This window comes from Eulemur rufifrons, chromosome 29, assembly GCF_041146395.1.
Source record: "Eulemur rufifrons isolate Redbay chromosome 29, OSU_ERuf_1, whole genome shotgun sequence".
NCBI lineage: Eukaryota > Metazoa > Chordata > Mammalia > Primates > Lemuridae > Eulemur > Eulemur rufifrons.
This window is the reverse complement of record NC_091011.1, coordinates 83,843,239-83,862,629: the sequence shown is the minus strand read 5'-3', so window position 1 is coordinate 83,862,629 and position 19,391 is coordinate 83,843,239. Positions and strand designations below refer to the sequence as shown.

The following is a 19,391-nucleotide window of genomic DNA, read 5'->3' as shown; positions in this document are numbered from 1 at the left end:
GTTGTAGAGTAACCTGGCATTTGAGAATTTATTGACAGTGAGAAGTGCTCCCAGAGACGAATAATATTGCCATTTTTAAAAAATAGGAATAAGGATTTACAAACCAGTACATTTGGCTTTAAACCTTAGCAAATTTCAGTTTATTAAAGAAATAATTGCACATTTAGAAAGTACTGTAGTGAGTAATGAGGTTAGAAGGGATTTACAAAGAAAATTTACTTCAAATTAACGTAATTTCCATTTTACTGAAGCAGGTGTTAACAAAGTAGGGCCCATAGGCCAAATCTAGTGGGCAGCCCGTTTTTGTAAATAAGGTTTATTGGAACCCAGCCCCCTGCCCTTTCATTTACATCCTGTTTATGGCTGTTCTCACACTGCAAGGGTAGGGTGGTGTGGTTACAAAAGAACCCATATGGCCCATGAAGCCAAAAGCATTTACCGTGTGGCCCTTGACAGAAGACTTGCTGACCTCTAGAGTCAGAAAATACCACTGGTGTAATGTCTCTTGATTTCTGCAGGGCACTTATCAAAGTTTTCATTCGAATAGAGAGATGTGAGTAGTGATCACATACTAGGTGGGCTTTCCCTGGAATTGAGTCTTCAGAGACTTGTCACAGGACACTACTCTTGGCCAACTCCTGGGTCCTACTGTTGACAGTCACTATGACAAAGGCTTGTTGTTTTTATAGATTTCAAAAATCTATAAAATAGTGAATATGGGAGATGAATCAGATCCAAAATGAACTAATCAAGCTGGAATGTGAGGCTGAAACCAAAATGATAAAAAGATGAAAATAAAAGTTATAGTTATAAGAAAAGAAAGTCAACTGCACATATATTGGATGATAGAGACCTGGTTTGGAAATTCATATGAAAAAGGAAGATTGAACTGACTCAGAGCCAGTAATGTGATGCAGTTGCTAAGAAAACCACCACAATACATGAGCAAAATGGCAGACTAAGAAGCTCCTCATTCTCCCATGGAAACACTAATTAAATAACTAGAGACTAGCTAAAATAACTCTGTAGATGCTCTGGAATCAGTCAAATATCTATAGCAACCAAACAAATACCCAATCAAGAAAAAGCCACATTCAAAATGGGAAGAAATTCCATGGTGTTTTTACTTGCCCTTGCCCTAGGCCCTCCCCAGCACACTGCTGTGGGATTTGGGGCAGTGTAGCCAGGTCCCCAGTTCCCTTCTGTGAGCCACAGAGAGTAGAACAGACTTAATTTGCAATCTTTTGACCTGTCTGGGGGGCTGCCTGATGAGTCTCTGTGTTATCTAACTCAGAATTCAGTTGGCGAATAGAGGCATATCTGGGATCTCAAACTAGGGAAAGCCAAAGATAGCAGCGGGCATGGCTCATGAAAACCATGAGGGGGCTACTAATTGAGGAATGCAACAGGACAGCAAAAGCCCCAAGAAGAAGCAGAGGTAAGATTCTTAGGAAAACTAAGACATTTAAAAGCAACTGTGTATACTAGGGAATTGGGAAAAAGTATACACACAAGCCCAGGGAAAATGCATACCCAGAAAATGCCTGAAAAGATGTTAAGCCTTCATGCAGGGCTGATCCTAGGCTCAGAACACACCCTGATAATTAGAGAAAGTCTTCCCTACACTGAGCCAGTCTGTAGCCTTGGAGAGGTAGCTGTTTTTTCAAAAGCCCAATTTTTAACAAAATGTCAGAAAGCATACAAAGAAAGAGAAAAACATGGCCCATTCAAAGGAACAAAATAAATCTATAAGAACAACCCCTAAAGAAAACTAGCATAATCTTCTGCTATGTGTATAAAAATGTATAATCATAATACCTAGCAGGTATCTAAAAATTTACTTCTTACTTATACCATAACCTCATCTCATCTGGTCCTATAATATATATTGCCTTATACATATCTATGTTATAGTAATATATAATCATATATGATAATATTATACTATTATAGGACAGATACTGTTATTCCCAAGGCTCAGATGTTAACTGATTTCCCCAACATTATACAACCAGACAGTAGAGAAATGAAAATAGAACCCAAGTCTTCTGATCCCTAACCTAATGCTCTTTGCACTGTACCATATCGTAAATAACAGTTCCACTTTGCTTTGGCCACACTGTGTTTGGAATGCAGTGCTGGACTCTAAGGAACCCATTTAAGGAAGGATACAGGCAGGGAAAAGAAAACGAGATAGGGAAGGTCTGGGAACACTGTCCATGGTTCTGGGAAGTCAGAACCATGATGAGCCTTGTGCCATGTTTGGTCCAGAGCTCCTGGTCCCCTCAGGCCCTGAGGTGGCAGGGTATAGCCTTTAAGGGGGTCCTAGAACACTTCCCACTTCCTATGAGATGACATAAAGGTTTACTTGAGAATTTGGGATTATTTGCTGGGGCTTTGGTCTTGGAACTCTAATCTTCATTGCTTGTGTTCTTCATGAGTAAAATTCTTGAAAATATCTTATTTTGGCTAACAATCCTGAATACTACTACAGCTGAAGGGGAGTCTACATTTGAATTAGTTGGACCATGCCCGCTTTAGTGTTTCCCTTCCTTTTGGAAACACCATCTACTATGTCTTCTTGTCCCGGGCAACCTAAGAAGTCTATATTCTCTTTCTAGTTCCTCTGGTCACCTGAGCAAGCAGGGTTCAAGCAGAATATCCTCTTCTGGGTTCAGGTAGAGCACCCTCCCCCCGAGACTACAAATGGTGGCTCCCTCCTAGCCTCCAGGTCCTAGGGAATCCTCCCAACTTACTCATTCCTCTATCAATTACTCCCAGAGCCCCACCTTCCAACCTGACACCTGGCTTACTTTCTCTCATTCCCACTTTGATCTTTAGTGGTTCAGTTTCCCCACCCTGTTCAAAGTCTTCACTCAGTGTTATTTATGATCATTGTCCCCAAACGCAGAGAGAAAAATGCAATGGCCAGTCTGTCTCTGCCTGGACATGTGCACTCACATGTATGTTGGGGAACAAGGGGGAAAAAGGCGGTGAGAAGGGGCTAGGTGAGATCCTTCAAGCCCCAAACCATCAGAATTCTGCCAAGCCTCCACAGTAAAAGACTGGACAACAATTCAAAACCCTCCGTGTTTCTACTCTTCTTCACTGAATTAAGTCTAAGTCACCAAAGACCACCTCTAGGAGCATGTGCCCCTCGCCCCAGACTCCTCCAGGTGGTGTGGCCAGGTGGACAGAGCAGCAGCTTCCCTTCTACGTAGCTAAGTGACCTTGGGCATATTCTGACCTTTCTGAACTTTGTTTCTCATCTATAACAACGGGAGACAAAATAAGTCACCCTTACCCCAGAGGGAAATTCTGACTTAATATGCTCATTTAATTTTTAAAAATCTGGAATAATCAGAAAGACAGGAAGAAACGTATATAAATGTATGTTTAGATTTATGGAACCCATGTCAAATAGCTCCTACCTTTCAGGGCATGATCCGTCTCAGTATCACTTACTACTGATCCTGGATGTGAAGAAGAGCTCCCTTCTGGAGGCTGAAAAGGCCATTCTTTTGACCATGGATAAGACTGACATAATGTAGAAACATAGGGATCCTTGCCACTGGAAAAATGAAAAGTGAAAGATGTTCTTGAGATGTAAAACTGCTAATGACCGTACAATCTCTGCCTATGACCTCATTGGGTTACCTTTATCAAGTCCTGTCAGTCATTGGTAAACATGTCTCTATTGAGCTCGTTTTAAATGGTATCTATAGCAAATGCTACATAGCAGCTGACTTACCTTAAAGTACATTAAGTACTGTACACATTACCATAAACTTCCCATCCATTATGCAAAACATAACTGAGTAGCTACTGAGAACAAGGCATCAGGATAGGTGCTAGGGGATAGAACAAGTAGAGTAAAGGCACAGATTCTAATCTCTAGGACTTTGGAATCAAGTGCAATTTTTATATAGCAGTTCCTGCTATTTCAAGGATAGAGGAAGCAAAAGCATATTAGGTGGCCTGATCTGAACCCCACATTGGGCATATCTAAAGCTAGTTCTGGAGGACGGTGATTTTGTTTCCCTTTTTAGGATAAGGTTGGGGCATGATCTGGGTGCCTGAAATCCTTGCTTCTGGGCCAATGCACTTCTTACTGCCAGGTTCCTCTCCTTTGAGATTCACCTGTTTCCTGGCTGCCTTCCAGGGAGGCAGCTCTACCGGGGGAGCTTATGCTGCAAAGCATTCATTGCAAAGTAGCTGGACTTTGTCTGTAGTCCTCAGGTCTCAGTTTTGGACCCTTCACTCCTACAATTGTGCCTCACCCCCACCAAATTTGCTCTCATTAAAGAATCTGAAATTGATCACATGGAAATGGCTGATACTTAAAACATTATTGTTTTGGACAAATCATGCCTTTTAACAAGTCTTAAAGGAATAAAGGACTATAATTCTCATGGCAGGTTTTCAGGCTTAACCAGTAGAGTGGAAGAGATTTACTGGGTCAAGTTTCCTCACTAAACATTGAAGTCACACCATGAGTAGTCCCTGACTCAGTAAGGGGGACAGAAAGGTAGAACTGTTCCTCTCCTATCCCTCATCGCACACCCCCTACCTCCCACCTTTGGATCCCCAAGTTTGTTTAGGCTCTTGTCCCTTTTCTGGCAGGTTTCCACTCTTCAACTTAATGGTCCTGGAATGCTTCTTAGTCAAGATAAACTTCAGGAATGATAGAAAGAAGCTGGCTTGGAAGACTAACAGGACAAAGACATGGAGTAGATACTTTGAAAGAGAAGGCTCAGGGGTGGGAGTAGGATAATTCAACTAATAAAAAGGGAAGATGGAGAAAATATGAGACTTCTGGAATTGTACCACCATTGGGCCTTGGGGAGAAGCTGCTATAGCCAAAGTGATTCACTTCTCTTGTGAGACAGCCACAGGGGGCTTGTTCCAACCCAGGTTTCTGGGTCTCTTAGGCCAATGACTCCAAGACCAGATAGTGGCTGATGTAAACATTTTATAGACTGTGCTCTTGACCTCATCAACTGTCTCACTGATGGGTGCCCTCAGTTGCTGGAAGGACCTTGGCAAGGGATCATGCTGCAGCCAAGCAAAAAAGTTCTCCCCACTCCCCAGGCACACACAGAAAGAAAGATTTCCAATTAACAGCAAATGTCAGAAAGAACAGGTACGAATTGTAGGCAAACCCCTCAGACATAGAGTTGAAATATGAATACGGGGCTTTCACATTTTTAAAGTTTAACAGGGTTCCTTTAGGATACAACAGAGAAGTTGGAGATGTTGGGAGATCTTGGGAGGATTTAGCAAATAAGAGGTGGTTTGGGGAGAAAAAAGAAAATACAAAGAAAAAGAAACCCCTTTTTAGAAGATAATGAACATCAGACAAAAAAGATGTCTGAACTAATTGTTTTTCATTCATCACAGTCCTCTCTGTGTTTTTGGTGTTTCTCTCACATGCGTCTGATTTCTTCAGTTAGATTCTAAGCCTTATAGGCAGCATGGCCGAGTGGCTTAGCACAGAGACTCTGGAGCATTTTGGCCTGGACTGAGACCTCAGCTCTGAGACTTGTTAGTTATGTGCCCTAAGCAAGTCCCTTAGCCCATTGATTAACTTGCCTCATTGCCACATTTTAAAAATTGGGATAATAATAATAATGCTCATGGGGGTAATTGTTATCAATTAATATGTATGTGTGTTGAGATAACGTATATCACAGTCCCAGAACAAGAACTGGCACATAGCAAGTGTTGTACAAGATCTGCTGTCTTTGTAATTCTGCTTCTCATGGCCCATGCACATTTATACTTCAGTCCAATAGCTTTAGGTGGACTTCTCTTTACTCACTGTATTAATTTCCTTAAAATAAAGTTTACTAATTATTTTTCATTATAAAAGTAAAACATATGCATTATAGGCAATTTAGAAAATACAGAAAACTAGAAGGAAAAAGGAAAATCACACATAGAAAATGACCACTATTATATTTTGGCTCTTGTTTTCTCTATGTATAGTTTTACTTTTTCATTTTATGTGATTGTGCACATTTTCAGCGAAAAATTTTGTGTTATTAACAGTTCTCTGAAACCTGATAGGTACATAACAGTCTATCAAGTATATTCATACATTATTTGAGCATTCCTTTATTTTTGGACATTCAGGTTCTTTCCAATTTTTTTGTTATAATGATTATCTTTCCGTATAATAATTGTCTACATTTTGAGTTATTTTATTAGTTCTTCCTATGGCCTGAATGTTTGTGCCCGCCCCTGCCCCCAACTCATATGTTGAAATCCTAACTCCCAAGATGGTAACATTAAGAGATGAGCCTTTAAGGTCATGAGGGTGGAGCCCTTATGAATGGGGTTAGTGCCCTTATAAAAGAGACCTGGAGAGCTTCCTAGCCCCTTCTATTGTGTGAGGACACAGTAAGAAGGTGCCATCTACAAACCAGGAAGTAGGCCCTGACCAGACACTAAATCTGCTGGCACCTTGATCTTAGACTCTCAGCCTTCAAAACTGTGAGAAATAAATTTCTGTTGTTTATAAGCATACATGGCCTATGGCATTTTGTTATAGCAGCCCGAATGGACAGAGACAGTATCAATTCCCAGAAGTGGAATAACTGGGTCAATAACAAATACATTTTTTTATGATTTTGATATAAACTAATTGCTGTACAAAAAAATAAAAAAGACTCTCTTCTTTTTGCTGGATGACAGCTTTTGGAACGCTGGCACAGAATGCTAAATCCCCTTTAGATAGAGCATCCGTGTTCCTAGGAGACCTTGGTTCCTAATCTCTTGTTCCCACACAGGGTAATTGTGCTTGTCCAAGAAGCTACTTCCTAGAGAAGAATAAACTGAGACCAATCTGAGACCAATCGAGGCCCACATCTGGATTTTCCAATCACAAGTCTGTTTTTTTTTTTTTTTTTTTTTGAGACAGAGTCTCACTCTGTCACCCCAGCTTAGGGTGCAGTTGTCATCATAGCTCACAGCAACCTCAAAGTCCTGGGCTCAAGCAATCCTCCTGCCTCAGCCTCCCACTACAGGTGTGTACTACCACACCTGGCTAATTTTTCTATTTTCTGTAGAGATGGGATCTCGCTCTTGCTCAGACTGGTTTCAAACTCCTGAGCTCAAGCGATCCTCCCACTGTGGCCTCCAGGAATGCTAGTGGATAAGTTTTTTCTCTATATCTTGCAGTGGAAAAGTGCCATTATTAACCTGTGCATGGACTCTTCTAAATTATTACCTAGACAGTCTGTTCTGCCTGAATATAGCCTTACATGCATTTATGGTTTATGGGATAGTTCTTTTATTACAAATAATAGAAGCATAACAATGTTCTTCTTTCTTTTAGTAAAAAACACAATAATCCAAAGTTATATAAATATAGCATATAAAATATAGTATGTTAAATTTATAACATATAAATTAAATATACATATATAGTATATAAATATAGTATGTTAAAGGGAACACAGAAAGAAAAATGGTAGGAAAAATTTCCCTGGATTTTTAATACATATTGTGTTAGTTTGCTCTGGCTGCCATAACAAAGTACCATGAACTGAGTGGCTTAAACAACAGGAATTTATTGTCTCACAGTTCTGGAGGCCAGAAGTCCAAGATCAAGGCATCAGCAGGGCTGGTTCCTTCTGAGGGCTGTGACAGAATAGTCCCATGCCTCTCTCCTAGCTCTGGTGGTTTGCTGGTGATCTTTGGGCCTCCTTGGCTTCTGCTCCATCACTTCAATCTCAGCCTTCATCACATGGCTTCTCCCTCTGTGTGTGTCTGTGTCCCTTTTTATAAGGACAATTGGATTAAATAGGATGAGGGGTCCGTTTTACTCTAGTCTGACCCCATCTTAACTAATTACCTCTACGATGACCCTATTTCCAAGTTAGGCCAGATTCTAAGGTTCTGGGAGTTAGGACTGCAACATATGAATTTGGGGGGTGCCACAGTTCAACCCATGACACATAGGTTTGGTTCCTTATTTTTGGAAAAATATACATCTACATTTAACACACGTACCGAAATAGGAAACACAGAGCAAGTTCTGTCTTCCAACAGTTACTTTCCCTTTGTATCAAAAGTATGAAATGAATATGTGATGAAAATCAGAAGAAAGTGGTAAAGTTGAAAGACACATGCATGACCACATGTGAAGTGTCAGACTTGAGTCCCAGGTCCAACCCTTTCACCGTGGGAACAGGTGATGTGTCAGCTCACCGCAGCCCATTGGGAATTGTGTTTTCTCTTTCTCTCTGTATTCCCATCAGCTTGACTCACTGTACTAACAATTCAGAGCTCAACCAAATCCTCAGAGATCCATAGCTTCAACATTGTTACAGAAAGCTAACTAACTAATTATGGTGCTAGGATCTCTCACTAGTATCTAGTGAAATATGCAGACTTAGAGGGAACCATTTAGAGGGGACAGTTATTTTTCATCATCAAATTTATGAAAAGAAACTCAAAGTGTCACAATAATAAAATGCAGAAATGAAGGGAAGTATTGCTCATTTTTGAAATTGTCATTCTCATCATGACACATTGCCCTCATAAAATATCCCTTTGCTGTGGCAGACTTTTAAAATAACTTTTTAAAGTTATATTAATACTTCAAAAATTATAAAAATGCTCATTACTGAAAATATGGGGGAAGAACAAAACAATAAAAATCAGCCATAACCTATCATTAAAAGATAGTAATATAGTATTTTGGTGTATATCTTTTTGATGTTTTTCTCATTTACTGAATATTTAATCAAATTCTCATGGATTTTTATGTTTTTTTAGAATATAAATATAAAATATATATCCTGTACAGATAATTTAGAAGTTATAGACAAAAGGCTAAAGATGAAAATTAAAACAACTGGCAATTCTAGAGGAATAGCCACTGTTAACATTTTGGTATACTTTCTTCCAGTCACATTTCTTGTCTATTACATTGCCATGCATTTGGACACTCCAGAGAGGCTGCCATACCCACAGACCCTTTCTCAAGAGTCCTTCACTTATTTCTCTGTCACTGATCTGGCCACAGATATTTAGCTGAAGAATGGGTGTGTGACAGAGGGGCAGCCAATCTATAAGCCACCCCGGAACTACAAAGGCCAGAGCTCTCTACCCAAGAGGGCCTCCCAGTAGATGGCGACTGACCCACCAGCCAGGTATTTGCGTGGGAGGTTTGTATTCAAGACCAACAGACAGATGGTCAATTGCAGTGGCAGGGACAACTGAAGGAGAAACAGAATGTAGTAGAATGCCCACAAAAGCAAACATGAAAATCAGTGGTGGAGGCTCTGTTAGGGTCTATGTGAGGTCCTCAACCTACACATATTCAGCTTTTGAACCCCACTTTGACATATTCAACATTGGCACTCTGAAGTGTCCTTTTATATATTGGACATCAGTTGGTAAACGTTTTGAGATTATAGCATTGTACTAATCAGAGATGTTGGTGGCAAATTATAGACACCAACTCTGGCTAATTTGAGTATTAAAAAGGGAGTTATTGGAAGGCTATTGAATGGTTTCTATTAATAATATTAATGGAAACTAGAGAACTGGGGTTAAAAACTGGGCAGGAACCAAGGTAAGCTAGGATCCAAGAACACAGCTGAGTTGCAATACAGGAAGAGATCAGTAGAACGTCATTGTTTGTACTACTATAATGCATGCCTGGGCCACTTCTCTGAATTCTTGGTTCTTCTGCCACTGGTGACTCAAATAATTTCTAACTGCCCCAGCATCTTTGTGTCACTCCCTCAAGATTCAAAGTCCCAGATAAAATCTTCCAATTGTACGAACCTGCATTATATGCCTGTGCCCTCCCTAGAGGCGTAGGGTCTACTCCCTTCAAATTTCACAGTGGGAAATGGGGTCCTGCTTCCTGGTTTTAGGATTTCTCTGAAGCCTAGAGATGAGTACCGTGATTTTAATGAACCAGCAAGAAAAAACCAATTCCATCTAACAAAACTCCTCGACTTACCTCTTTGCAGGATGTGGGCCAAAGGGAAGTTTAAAATAATCTTCACAAAGCTCAAAACCTTTCTGTAGTTCTTCCAAAGTTGCAAAATACCGTAGACCACTGGTGAGAGGCACTGGTACAGGACCCCTGAAATTGGAAATTTTAGAAGAAATCCAAAGGATTTTATGATACCAAGCATACACATATATAATACCTAAATACTGACCATTATTTCCCACATAAATGCAAATGCCAATGAAATCTATGTGAAATAATGTAATATATCCACTCAGAAACATTCACTTCAGAGCTTGTCTTAGTCGCTGGCATGATTACATTCTAATTTGAAGATTAAGCAAATTTGCATTGTTGTGAATATTTCTTATCTATTAAACTATTATTAATAATATAGGCAAATTATCTTCCTTGAGATTCATATATACTCTCTTATAAACCCTAGACCATTTGTTATGCAAGGCCCAGCAATGTATCAACTGCTATAAACATTGAAATAGGTATTTTCCAATCTTACTCATAATTTAAGGCTCTGAAATGGGATCTGAGTAAAATATTTCTAAAAACCCTAATATTATAACTAAACTCTACTATAAAATATTCTTTTGTCATCTACTCATATATGCTAGCCTGTTCCCTCAGAGTGACTTGAAGGAAAAAGAATCATTAACCATTTTTAGTGAATAAACCCTGCTGCTGTTCACCTCAGACTCGCCAGAGTTGCTGCTATGCCCGAAGTAGCCCCATTGCAGGTAAATGCAAGCAAACTCCAAGCCCCTGTCTGTGCTTGTGATGATCCATTGGCAGCTCATGTTTAAAACCGCTTGGGTTCTCTGTTCAGGGTGTTTGAATAGGTCTCAGCTGCTCTGGGACACTGTCTATCTACTGGCCACCACCCTCCTGACCCCCTGTTAGAAATTTACATGTACCACACAGCCTGTATTTTGAATCAGACTATCTGAAAATAGCCTGCCAACATGGAGGAAATTAGTAACACTTTTTTTATATGGTAGCAGACAAGTAGATAAAAACTTAATTTTATTTATATTGGCTAAAGATTCTCAACATATAGCTTAAAATGACAGACAATAAAAAGAACCGAAATTGAAAAAAGACTTTAAATGGCTTTTAAAATTCTACTTCCTTGATCACTGCATTATTAACTTTACTAAAAAGTTTGTTTTTAATGCCATAATTAAGATTTTTGTCAGTGCTCTTAGCAACTTTCTAAAAATAGGAACTTCTCCATTTTATTATTCAAATATTCTAAAAGGTCACACAGAAATGAGAATTCAGAACACTGAAACCTGTAACATTAATGAGAAAATAACATGTAAATATTCCATAATCATCCAATGATCTGATTATTCATTCTGAGTGAAACTGAAAGCCCAAATGTGCCTCTTTGTGTATAATAATTAATAGAACAATAATTATCGTAGGCACTAACATCTATGAAACGCTTACTATGTGACAGGCACTCAGTGAAACATTTCATACTAAGGATTAAAAACTCATGGATTATTTGGCCGGGCACGGTGGCTCACGCCTGTAATCCTAGCACTCTGGGAGGCTGAGGCGGGTGGATTGTTTGAGCTCAGGAGTTCGAGGCCAGCCTGAGCAAGAGCGAGACCCTGTCTCTACTAAAAATAGAAAGAAATTATATGGACAGCTAAAAATATATATCAAAAAAAAAAAAATTAGCCAGGCATGGTGGCACATGCCTGTAGTCCCAGCTACTCGGGAGGCTGAGGCAGGAGGATCGCTTAAGCCCAAGAGTTGGAGGTTGCTGTGAGCGAGGCTGATGCCATGGCACTCTAGCCTGGGCAACAAAGTGAGACTCTGTCTCAAAAAAAAAAAAAAAAACCAACTCATGGATTATTAAAGATACAGTGGTGCCCACTTCCATAGTCTAATATGGAAAAGAGACATTAAACAAATGATGCCACAAATAATAAATTACTGTGGGTTTTGAGAGTCATGACAGACACGTACAAGGTACTCAACAGGATATAATTAACCTTCAGTCATGATCAGCCTTGGTGAAGGCTGCTACTTATATTCAAACACCACTAGAAATATTATTCTTTGCAGTGTGCAAAAAATCATCAGTTTCTAGTAGCTATAAGCATATTGTCCCTTTTAAAATATATATAAATGTAAAGGAAATATAACTTTCAGAACTGGATTGACTTTTGAATCACTGGGCCCATTTTAATACAGAGGTCCCTGTTTATGTTGATGATTTAGGACTCGGTTAGTATACCTGGACATCAGAAAATCAATCTAAAGTTGCTCAGGTATATATAAATATGATAAATTGCTACCTTTGAAATAGGAGTGTATGATCAGGGGGTGTCTTTCCCATTAGGGCTTTCCGGGCAGTCTCATGCTGTCTGTGTATAGAATCTCTTTCCTAGGCAAGAAATATGATCATAAAATTATATTGATATTAAAAATATATCACATGATTAAATAGCTAGAATAATTCTCTTCTTACTAGAGACTGAAAAACATGTGGAATGAAGAAGGGAAAAAAAGACAGGCTTAAAAAAACAAATGATATTTACTCAGGAAAGAAAAGAACAAACTTTATAAATAAAACCAAAATATTTTTATAAACACTGCAACTTAATATATAAACTTTGACAAGACTAAACTAGAATCTAAGGATGCACACTTGCACAACAAAACCGGAAAGGTAAGGAACTGATTACTATAAAAGTCAGGACGGTGGTTACCTTTGGAGGCAGGGGGCACAGGGAGGGGCCTCTGGAGTGACTGGCAAAGAAAGTTCCATGTCTCAACCTGGGGAGTGGTTACAAGGGTGTTTGCCTCATAATAATTTATACAGGTAAGAAGCACAGTCACATTCTTATTTGTCCTCAAGTCCCAATCTTCTGCCTCGTCTTCTTCAAGTTCTGTGTGACCATGATACAATTTATTTTCTTAACCTCTTTTAAATCATAAAATAAAGAACACATAAGTCTCATCTCAAGAAGTCCAGTGCATTGGATAGCCAAGTGACTGGGAAATTGCAATATATTGTAAGTGCTAATTTGGGGACAAAAGAAATATTGAAAGTGAAATAGTTTAGCACCATGAGGATCCTGAGTTCGAAGAACAGAGGCCAAAGACATTGGAAATCAAATTTATTCTCCCAGGATTCACACTGATATATCAACACTGAACTATGTACCTGAGTAGAAGAAAGCATTTTCTTCTAGAACCAAAATAGACACTTCTAAGCTGTGTGATCTTGAACAAGCAACCTCTCCTCCCTGAGCAGACCTGCCCTAGAGTACTGAAAGGAAATGGTGCTCGGCAGACGCAGATGCCCAATACTTTGTCACCACAGACCCACTTTCTCATCGGCCTTCTTACAGCTGGGCACTTAGAGGATTGTACTGGTCTTGTCCACTATACACACACATTTGTTGAATTGTCTCTCGATGAATTCATCAGTCGCCAATTTTTTTCTGGAGAATTGGCTTTCAGTGACTTGGCCTGCTTCAGGAGTAAAGGTGTCCCCTAAGGGGGTTGGAGGAGCTGGTTGAAGAAATATTAGTACAGAAAGTCAAGCTTCTTCTAGAAGGCAAAGACATAGTCACAACAATTCATTTTAATGTATATTTAAATAAAAAGCATTATTGTTTTATACAGTCAACAGTCCTTTAGATTTACTCATATATTAACCCTTTATTTTGATCTTCATTTTTTCCTATATCTCTGGCCTTCTGTATCTTAGATCATTTTCATTCTACCCAAAGAAAATTCTCTAGTGTTCCTTTCATGTAGGTTTTCTGTAACAAATTCTGTTTCTTTGTCTGGAAATATCTTTAATTCACCTTCATTTTTGAAGGATTTTTTTCACTGGGTACAAATCTCTAGATTGACAATAATTTTTTTTTTAGCACTGTAAAGATATTCTTCTGTCTTCTTTTTTCCATGATTTCTTTTGGAAAGTCAGCTGTCAACTTAATTGCTATTCTTTTTGAAGTAATCTTTTCCCCCTAGGACTGCTCTTTAGATTTTTTTGTCTTTATATTTAGCAAAACATAATTTCAAAACAAATGTATGATTAAGTTGGGTTTTTAAGATTTCTTCAATCTTGGCCTGATGACTTTTATCAAGATCATAAACCTTCATTATTTCTTCAAATCTTGATTCTGTTTCATTTTTTTCTCTTCTTCCATTTTAGGGTTCAATAAAACATGTTAGATTTTCTCATTGTTTGCTTTATGTCTTTTACCTTTTCACTGTATTTTCCATCTTGTCTTCCTAAGATTTATTTTTCTTACCAATTTTCCAGTCCATTAATTCTCTCTTCAGCTGTGTCTGACTGGATATTAATTTCAGTTACTGTTTTTCTTCCCAGTTTTTATTATTCCCATCTAGTTTTTTGGGTTTTTTTTTTTTTTTTTTTTTTTTTTTTTTTTTTTTGAGACAGAGTGTCGCTTTGTTGCCCAGGCTAGAGTGAGTGCCGTGGCGTCAGCCTAGCTCACAGCAACCTCAAACGCCTGGGCTTAAGCGATCCTACTGCCTCAGCCTCCCGAGTAGCTGGGACTACAGGCATGTGCCACCATGCCCGGCTAATTTTTTTTTTTTTTCTATATATATTTTAGTTGGCCAGATAATTTCTTTCTATTTTTAGTAGAGACGAGGTCTCGCTCATTGCTCAGGCTGGTCTCGAACTCCTGACCTTGAGCGATCCACCCGCCTCGGCCTCCCAGAGTGCTAGGATTACAGGCGTGAGCCACCGCGCCCGGCCTGGGTTTGTTTGTTTGTTTGTTTTGAGACAGGGTCTTGCTCTCTCTCCCAGGCTGGAGTGTAGTAGCATCACAATAGCTAAACGGAACCTCAAACTTCTGCACTCAAGTGATCCTCCTGCCTCACCCACCCAAGTAGCTGGGACTACAGGTGCTTGCCACCACACCAAGCTAATTTTTTTATTTTTTGTAGAGATGAGGTCTTGCCATGTTGCTCAGGCTGCTCTTGAACTCCTGGCCTCAAACTATCTCCCACACTGGCCTCCCACAGTGCTAGAATTACAGGTGTGAGCCATTGTGCCTGGCTCCATTTAGTTATTTTTTCATTGTTTCCACTTTTTTGCTGAAATTTCCAATTTTTGTCTTTTATCTTGGACATTACAAGTACAGTAATACTAATGTTTTGGTTTGATAAAATCAACACCTGGAGGTTTTAAAATGTGTTTTTGTACTGGAAAAATCTGGAGGCCCTGGAGGCCCATTTCTATTGCATGTTGATTCTGTTATTTTTAGTTGATATTTTCTCATCTCTCTGTGTTCCTGGTTATTTTTTATTGTGCACTAGACATTGTATTTGCAAAATTACTTGTAGAAATTTTTTTTCTGCCAGGTACCTGGGAATATCTAGGACCTTTTTAATGTAATTTCAGGGATGTAAGTGCCATTCTAATATTTGTTTTGTAGACAATAGTTTACAAATCAGTTTCATATGCTTTTGATACAATGGCCTTGTAAAGTAGGCATCATTATTTCCACTGGACAGAAAAGGAAATGGCATCTCATAGTAGATAAGTGGCTTTTGTAAGATTACCCAGGAGGTGCAAGATTGTCACATGACTCAAAGTAGTGCATTTTTCCTCTTGGGTTAAGGAGTCAATAGTCAAAAGGAGACAGAACAAGCACAGACCAAGAATATGTGCATAAACATATTCTTACCCAACTAGTTATGACATGTGCCATATGTGACTACCAAGCAATAAGACTGTTTTCCATAAGACACACACAAAACCAGACCCATTGTTTTGTAATCACACCTCAACACACTCGTAGTTGCACACTATGGCCAAGGAAAGAGCAGAATATTAGATTAGAGAGGTTATACTGAAAAGGCCTCATGTACATGATGAGTTTTGAGGTGGAGTTTTAAGTAGGGAAAGGTTCTTCAGAGAAATAGAACCATAAAAAAAAAAAAAAGAATTGGAGATGGGAATTGTCACTTTGTCCATCACTGTCACAGGCTCTCTTGGCAGCGTCCAAAGGAAAATATGAACACATTAAATATACGATTAAGACACCCCAAAAGCACAAAAATATCTAGCTTTTTTTTTTCTTTTGGACAATTTAAGATAAAGGTTTTGACAGAGGCAGTTGCAATTATGTTCTCTAATCCACCAAAAAGCTCCAAAAATATATGAAAAGTTATTGGGCAAGTAAAATGAGAAAAATAACATCTTCTCCTTTGGGTTACAGTGAGGGGGACATAAGATAATTTACACAAAAGCCCTTTCTAAATTATAAATGCTGTATAATGGCAATTTATGTTCTCTAACATACATCATAATGGTTCACTGAATCTTCTGTTGTGATAATGTTAAAGAAGTATATTGCTTGTTTCACAGCCTTATACCAGCTGTGCAAAAGGTTAATATCCTGTGAGATCTCCTAAAACATGATAAATGCTTGCAAATTTCAAAAGAGCATTGAATTCATAATCTTTAAAAGAAAAATGAGGCACTAAAAATAATCTTAGGTGAATTCACCCACACATATGACAACAGCAAATGAGTGTTACATTTGCACTAATTTCTCCATAGTGAATCCATTAGTTCTCAGGAGATTTGCTTTGCTTTTCTGTGAAACTTCCCTGTTACATTGTTATCTCCACCTACACTACAGGCACTGAGAGGCAAAGTGCCAGAGCCTCTGGGGTCTGCTCATCGTTGCCACCGTGGAGCAGTGACTGCCAACTGTGATAAAGGGCACAATAGACATTCCACGCTGGGCTCCGGATGCCCTGGACTATGGGGGCTGAACAGTTTCTCAGGGAGGTGCCCTGCAGACAAGGGGCGACAGGCACGTAGAAGTTCACGAGACTCTGGCAACAACAGGTGGTCGATAACACCTGTTCCATTCCCCCATCGACCACCACCAAAATGGCCCCTTCTACTCTCCTGTTGCCTTTCTATCACACACTCCCCTCTCCAGTTTCTCCACACTGTTCATTAATTTTATATTAAAATATTAGAGATGGATTACAATTAAGAGTACAGAGTGTGGTTTTTCCTGGCTGTTCCCCTGTCCCTAACCCCCAGTACCTTAGTGCCATTGACCAAAGCTGTCTTTAATTAGGCTAGAAAGTTTTATAACAGGTAATACTCAGATTGAACATGTTTAAATACACTATGGATACCCACTAACTGGAAGAGGGGTATAAATCAACGATGCATGTTTCTGCCTATCCAGCTGTGTGTCAGGACAGCCCCGCTGGGAAGTGAGCTGGCTCTCATGGTCAGGGCACAGGCTCATCATTAAGGAATCTAGGTGGCCAGGATTTAGGGTTTGCACACTGGATTTCCCATGTCCCAGGGGGAGATTAATGAACTGATAGTGCATTTGGAAAATCTAAGCTCCTAGAAGCATCAAGCCATACCATCCAAGAGGGCCAGGATACCAAGGGCAGAGGAGGAAACTGTAGACTGCTCTGGAAAGAGCTGAATGTCCCAGGACTAGAATGACAGAGGGTGATGGGCTCCTCATGTAGAGGGAGGCTTACCTATTCAATTCCACCCAGCATCCCAGGGTGTGGCAAGATCTCAGGGGCAGGTATTTTTAAAAAGCTACTAGCAGTAGGAGAAGAGAGGATATGGAGAATACCAGAGCCACTGGCTCAGGATGGAACTTAGGGTCTTAGGAGCAGCTCCATGGTAACCATGGTGGCTCCAGGCCAGAGGCCCTTTAGTGAGTTTCTAGGCTAGTGGCAACCCTCAGGATTCTTGAACTGAATCCAAATACAGGGAGTGTTCCCCATTTCTAATGACTTTATATTTGATTTCCCACAAACCCAGTAGAGAAGAACAATTCCAGATTTAATTGATTTGAGGTAAATAAGTATGACTTTCCTGCACTCAACTATGACACAAACTCATATTATGTACAGACGTTTAAAATGCATGCGCCTCCTCTTGCCTCTGAGAAGCCACAGTCTTGGCCGAGTGCCCTACCCTAGGTGACTGCACATGCAGGCTAATATGAGCTCCGTGGCATGGCTTGAAAAGTCAAGTCATGGGCCAGTCAGATTCTCTCACCTTCAGCAACGTAAATTAAAGAGATGGAGCAAAATTGCTTGGAATTACGGGGACAGAACCAAGAGGTCATGGAGAGCTGGGGCTGGACGGCCCACGAGAGCACACTAGCGGGAGAGAAGCCTGTGAGTGAGTGGAAGAGGCTGGCCAGGAGAGAGAGAGGGCAACAGAACATACAGGAAACAGAAGTGGAAGTACTGTTTCTTGAACCTGGAACACCCAACAACTATTATGACTTGATCAGAGTAGAATGCATAGCTCTGCATGTATACACCACAGCCTGAGACATTTTGTCTGAATTAACCAGTAACCAGTCTGATTCTCTTGACCACTGATTTTAGAAGATGATGCAATTATTTGCTTAGAACAGGCTAGTCTTATGGAATAAAAGCCAAGGAGTTAACAACCAAAACAAAAGTTCTGTCACTTCTGCTGCAAATTGCAATTGCAATTATTTAAGTCTTTTTGTAGTCCCAGATTATCGCATAAAAACAATTGCAAATGGAAAATGAGTACGACCCAATCTGAATGCCGTGCCAAGTTTGCCTTTGCTACTCCAGCACATGCTGATTTCTCAAAGTTCTCAGAGAACTGAGTTGGAACTAAGTTATATGGCTGGTTTAAGTAGTGTTAAGTTATAAAAATGGACTCTTTGAGTGGACTCACTTTTCAGGCTCAGCCCCAAAACTCAAAATCATATCCTAGCAACAAAGTACATATTTGCTTGAAATACATATTTTACTGCATTAATTTTATGGTAGTGCTTTTCTGTTCTTGCTAAATAGAAGAGTTGAGTGTCAGAGTTTTCACTGGGAGCCTGGGGGAAAGGTATTCACAAAATCTTATATTGGATATTCTATTTTTAGAACCAGTGCCTATCATTAGAGATGTAAATAGGTGAAAAATCTTATTTCGACGGACAGCAGTCAGAGAACAGTTTGGGGGAAACTTATTAGTCGCAAAATATGAAAATGCGCTTTGTGTCTGACATTGTGCCTTGCTCTCAGTTGCTGCTTCACTCCTCTTTCCCTCCCTTACCGCCGGTGTTCTTTTGTCTGAAAGTTTGGTCCATAATTTAACAAAGTAGTTTCTGTCTGTAGAATGCAGGAAATCATCCATATTTGTAGAAGTATACTTCCTAGGAGGCTCTTCAGGTTTCGCATAGGATGTTTTAACATCTGGTAGGGGGAAAAAAAAAAGTTTAAAATAAAAGGCATAAAATAGGATAAGGGAACTTTCTGAAGTGATAGAAAAGTTTTATATTTTTATTTGCCCAAATACAACAAACTGTATATTTAAAGTCTGTGCATTTCAACCTGAAAATAAAATAAATAAAATATATCT

At 39.5% G+C, this 19,391-nt stretch overlaps 1 protein-coding gene across 1 annotated transcript in view; it reads right to left on the bottom strand.

Moving 5' to 3' along the window:
* Window positions 1–19,391, bottom strand: part of LRGUK (leucine rich repeats and guanylate kinase domain containing) — a 100,109-nt gene that overhangs the window by 1,090 nt on the left and 79,628 nt on the right. The window contains exons 16-19 of the mRNA XM_069462310.1: window positions 19,086–19,225; window positions 12,304–12,392; window positions 9,983–10,108; window positions 3,432–3,571 (exon numbers count right to left, since the gene is read on the bottom strand). Of these exons, the coding sequence (XP_069318411.1) occupies window positions 3,432–3,571; window positions 9,983–10,108; window positions 12,304–12,392; window positions 19,086–19,225 (495 nt within the window). The remainder of the gene's footprint in view (window positions 1–3,431; window positions 3,572–9,982; window positions 10,109–12,303; window positions 12,393–19,085; window positions 19,226–19,391) is intronic.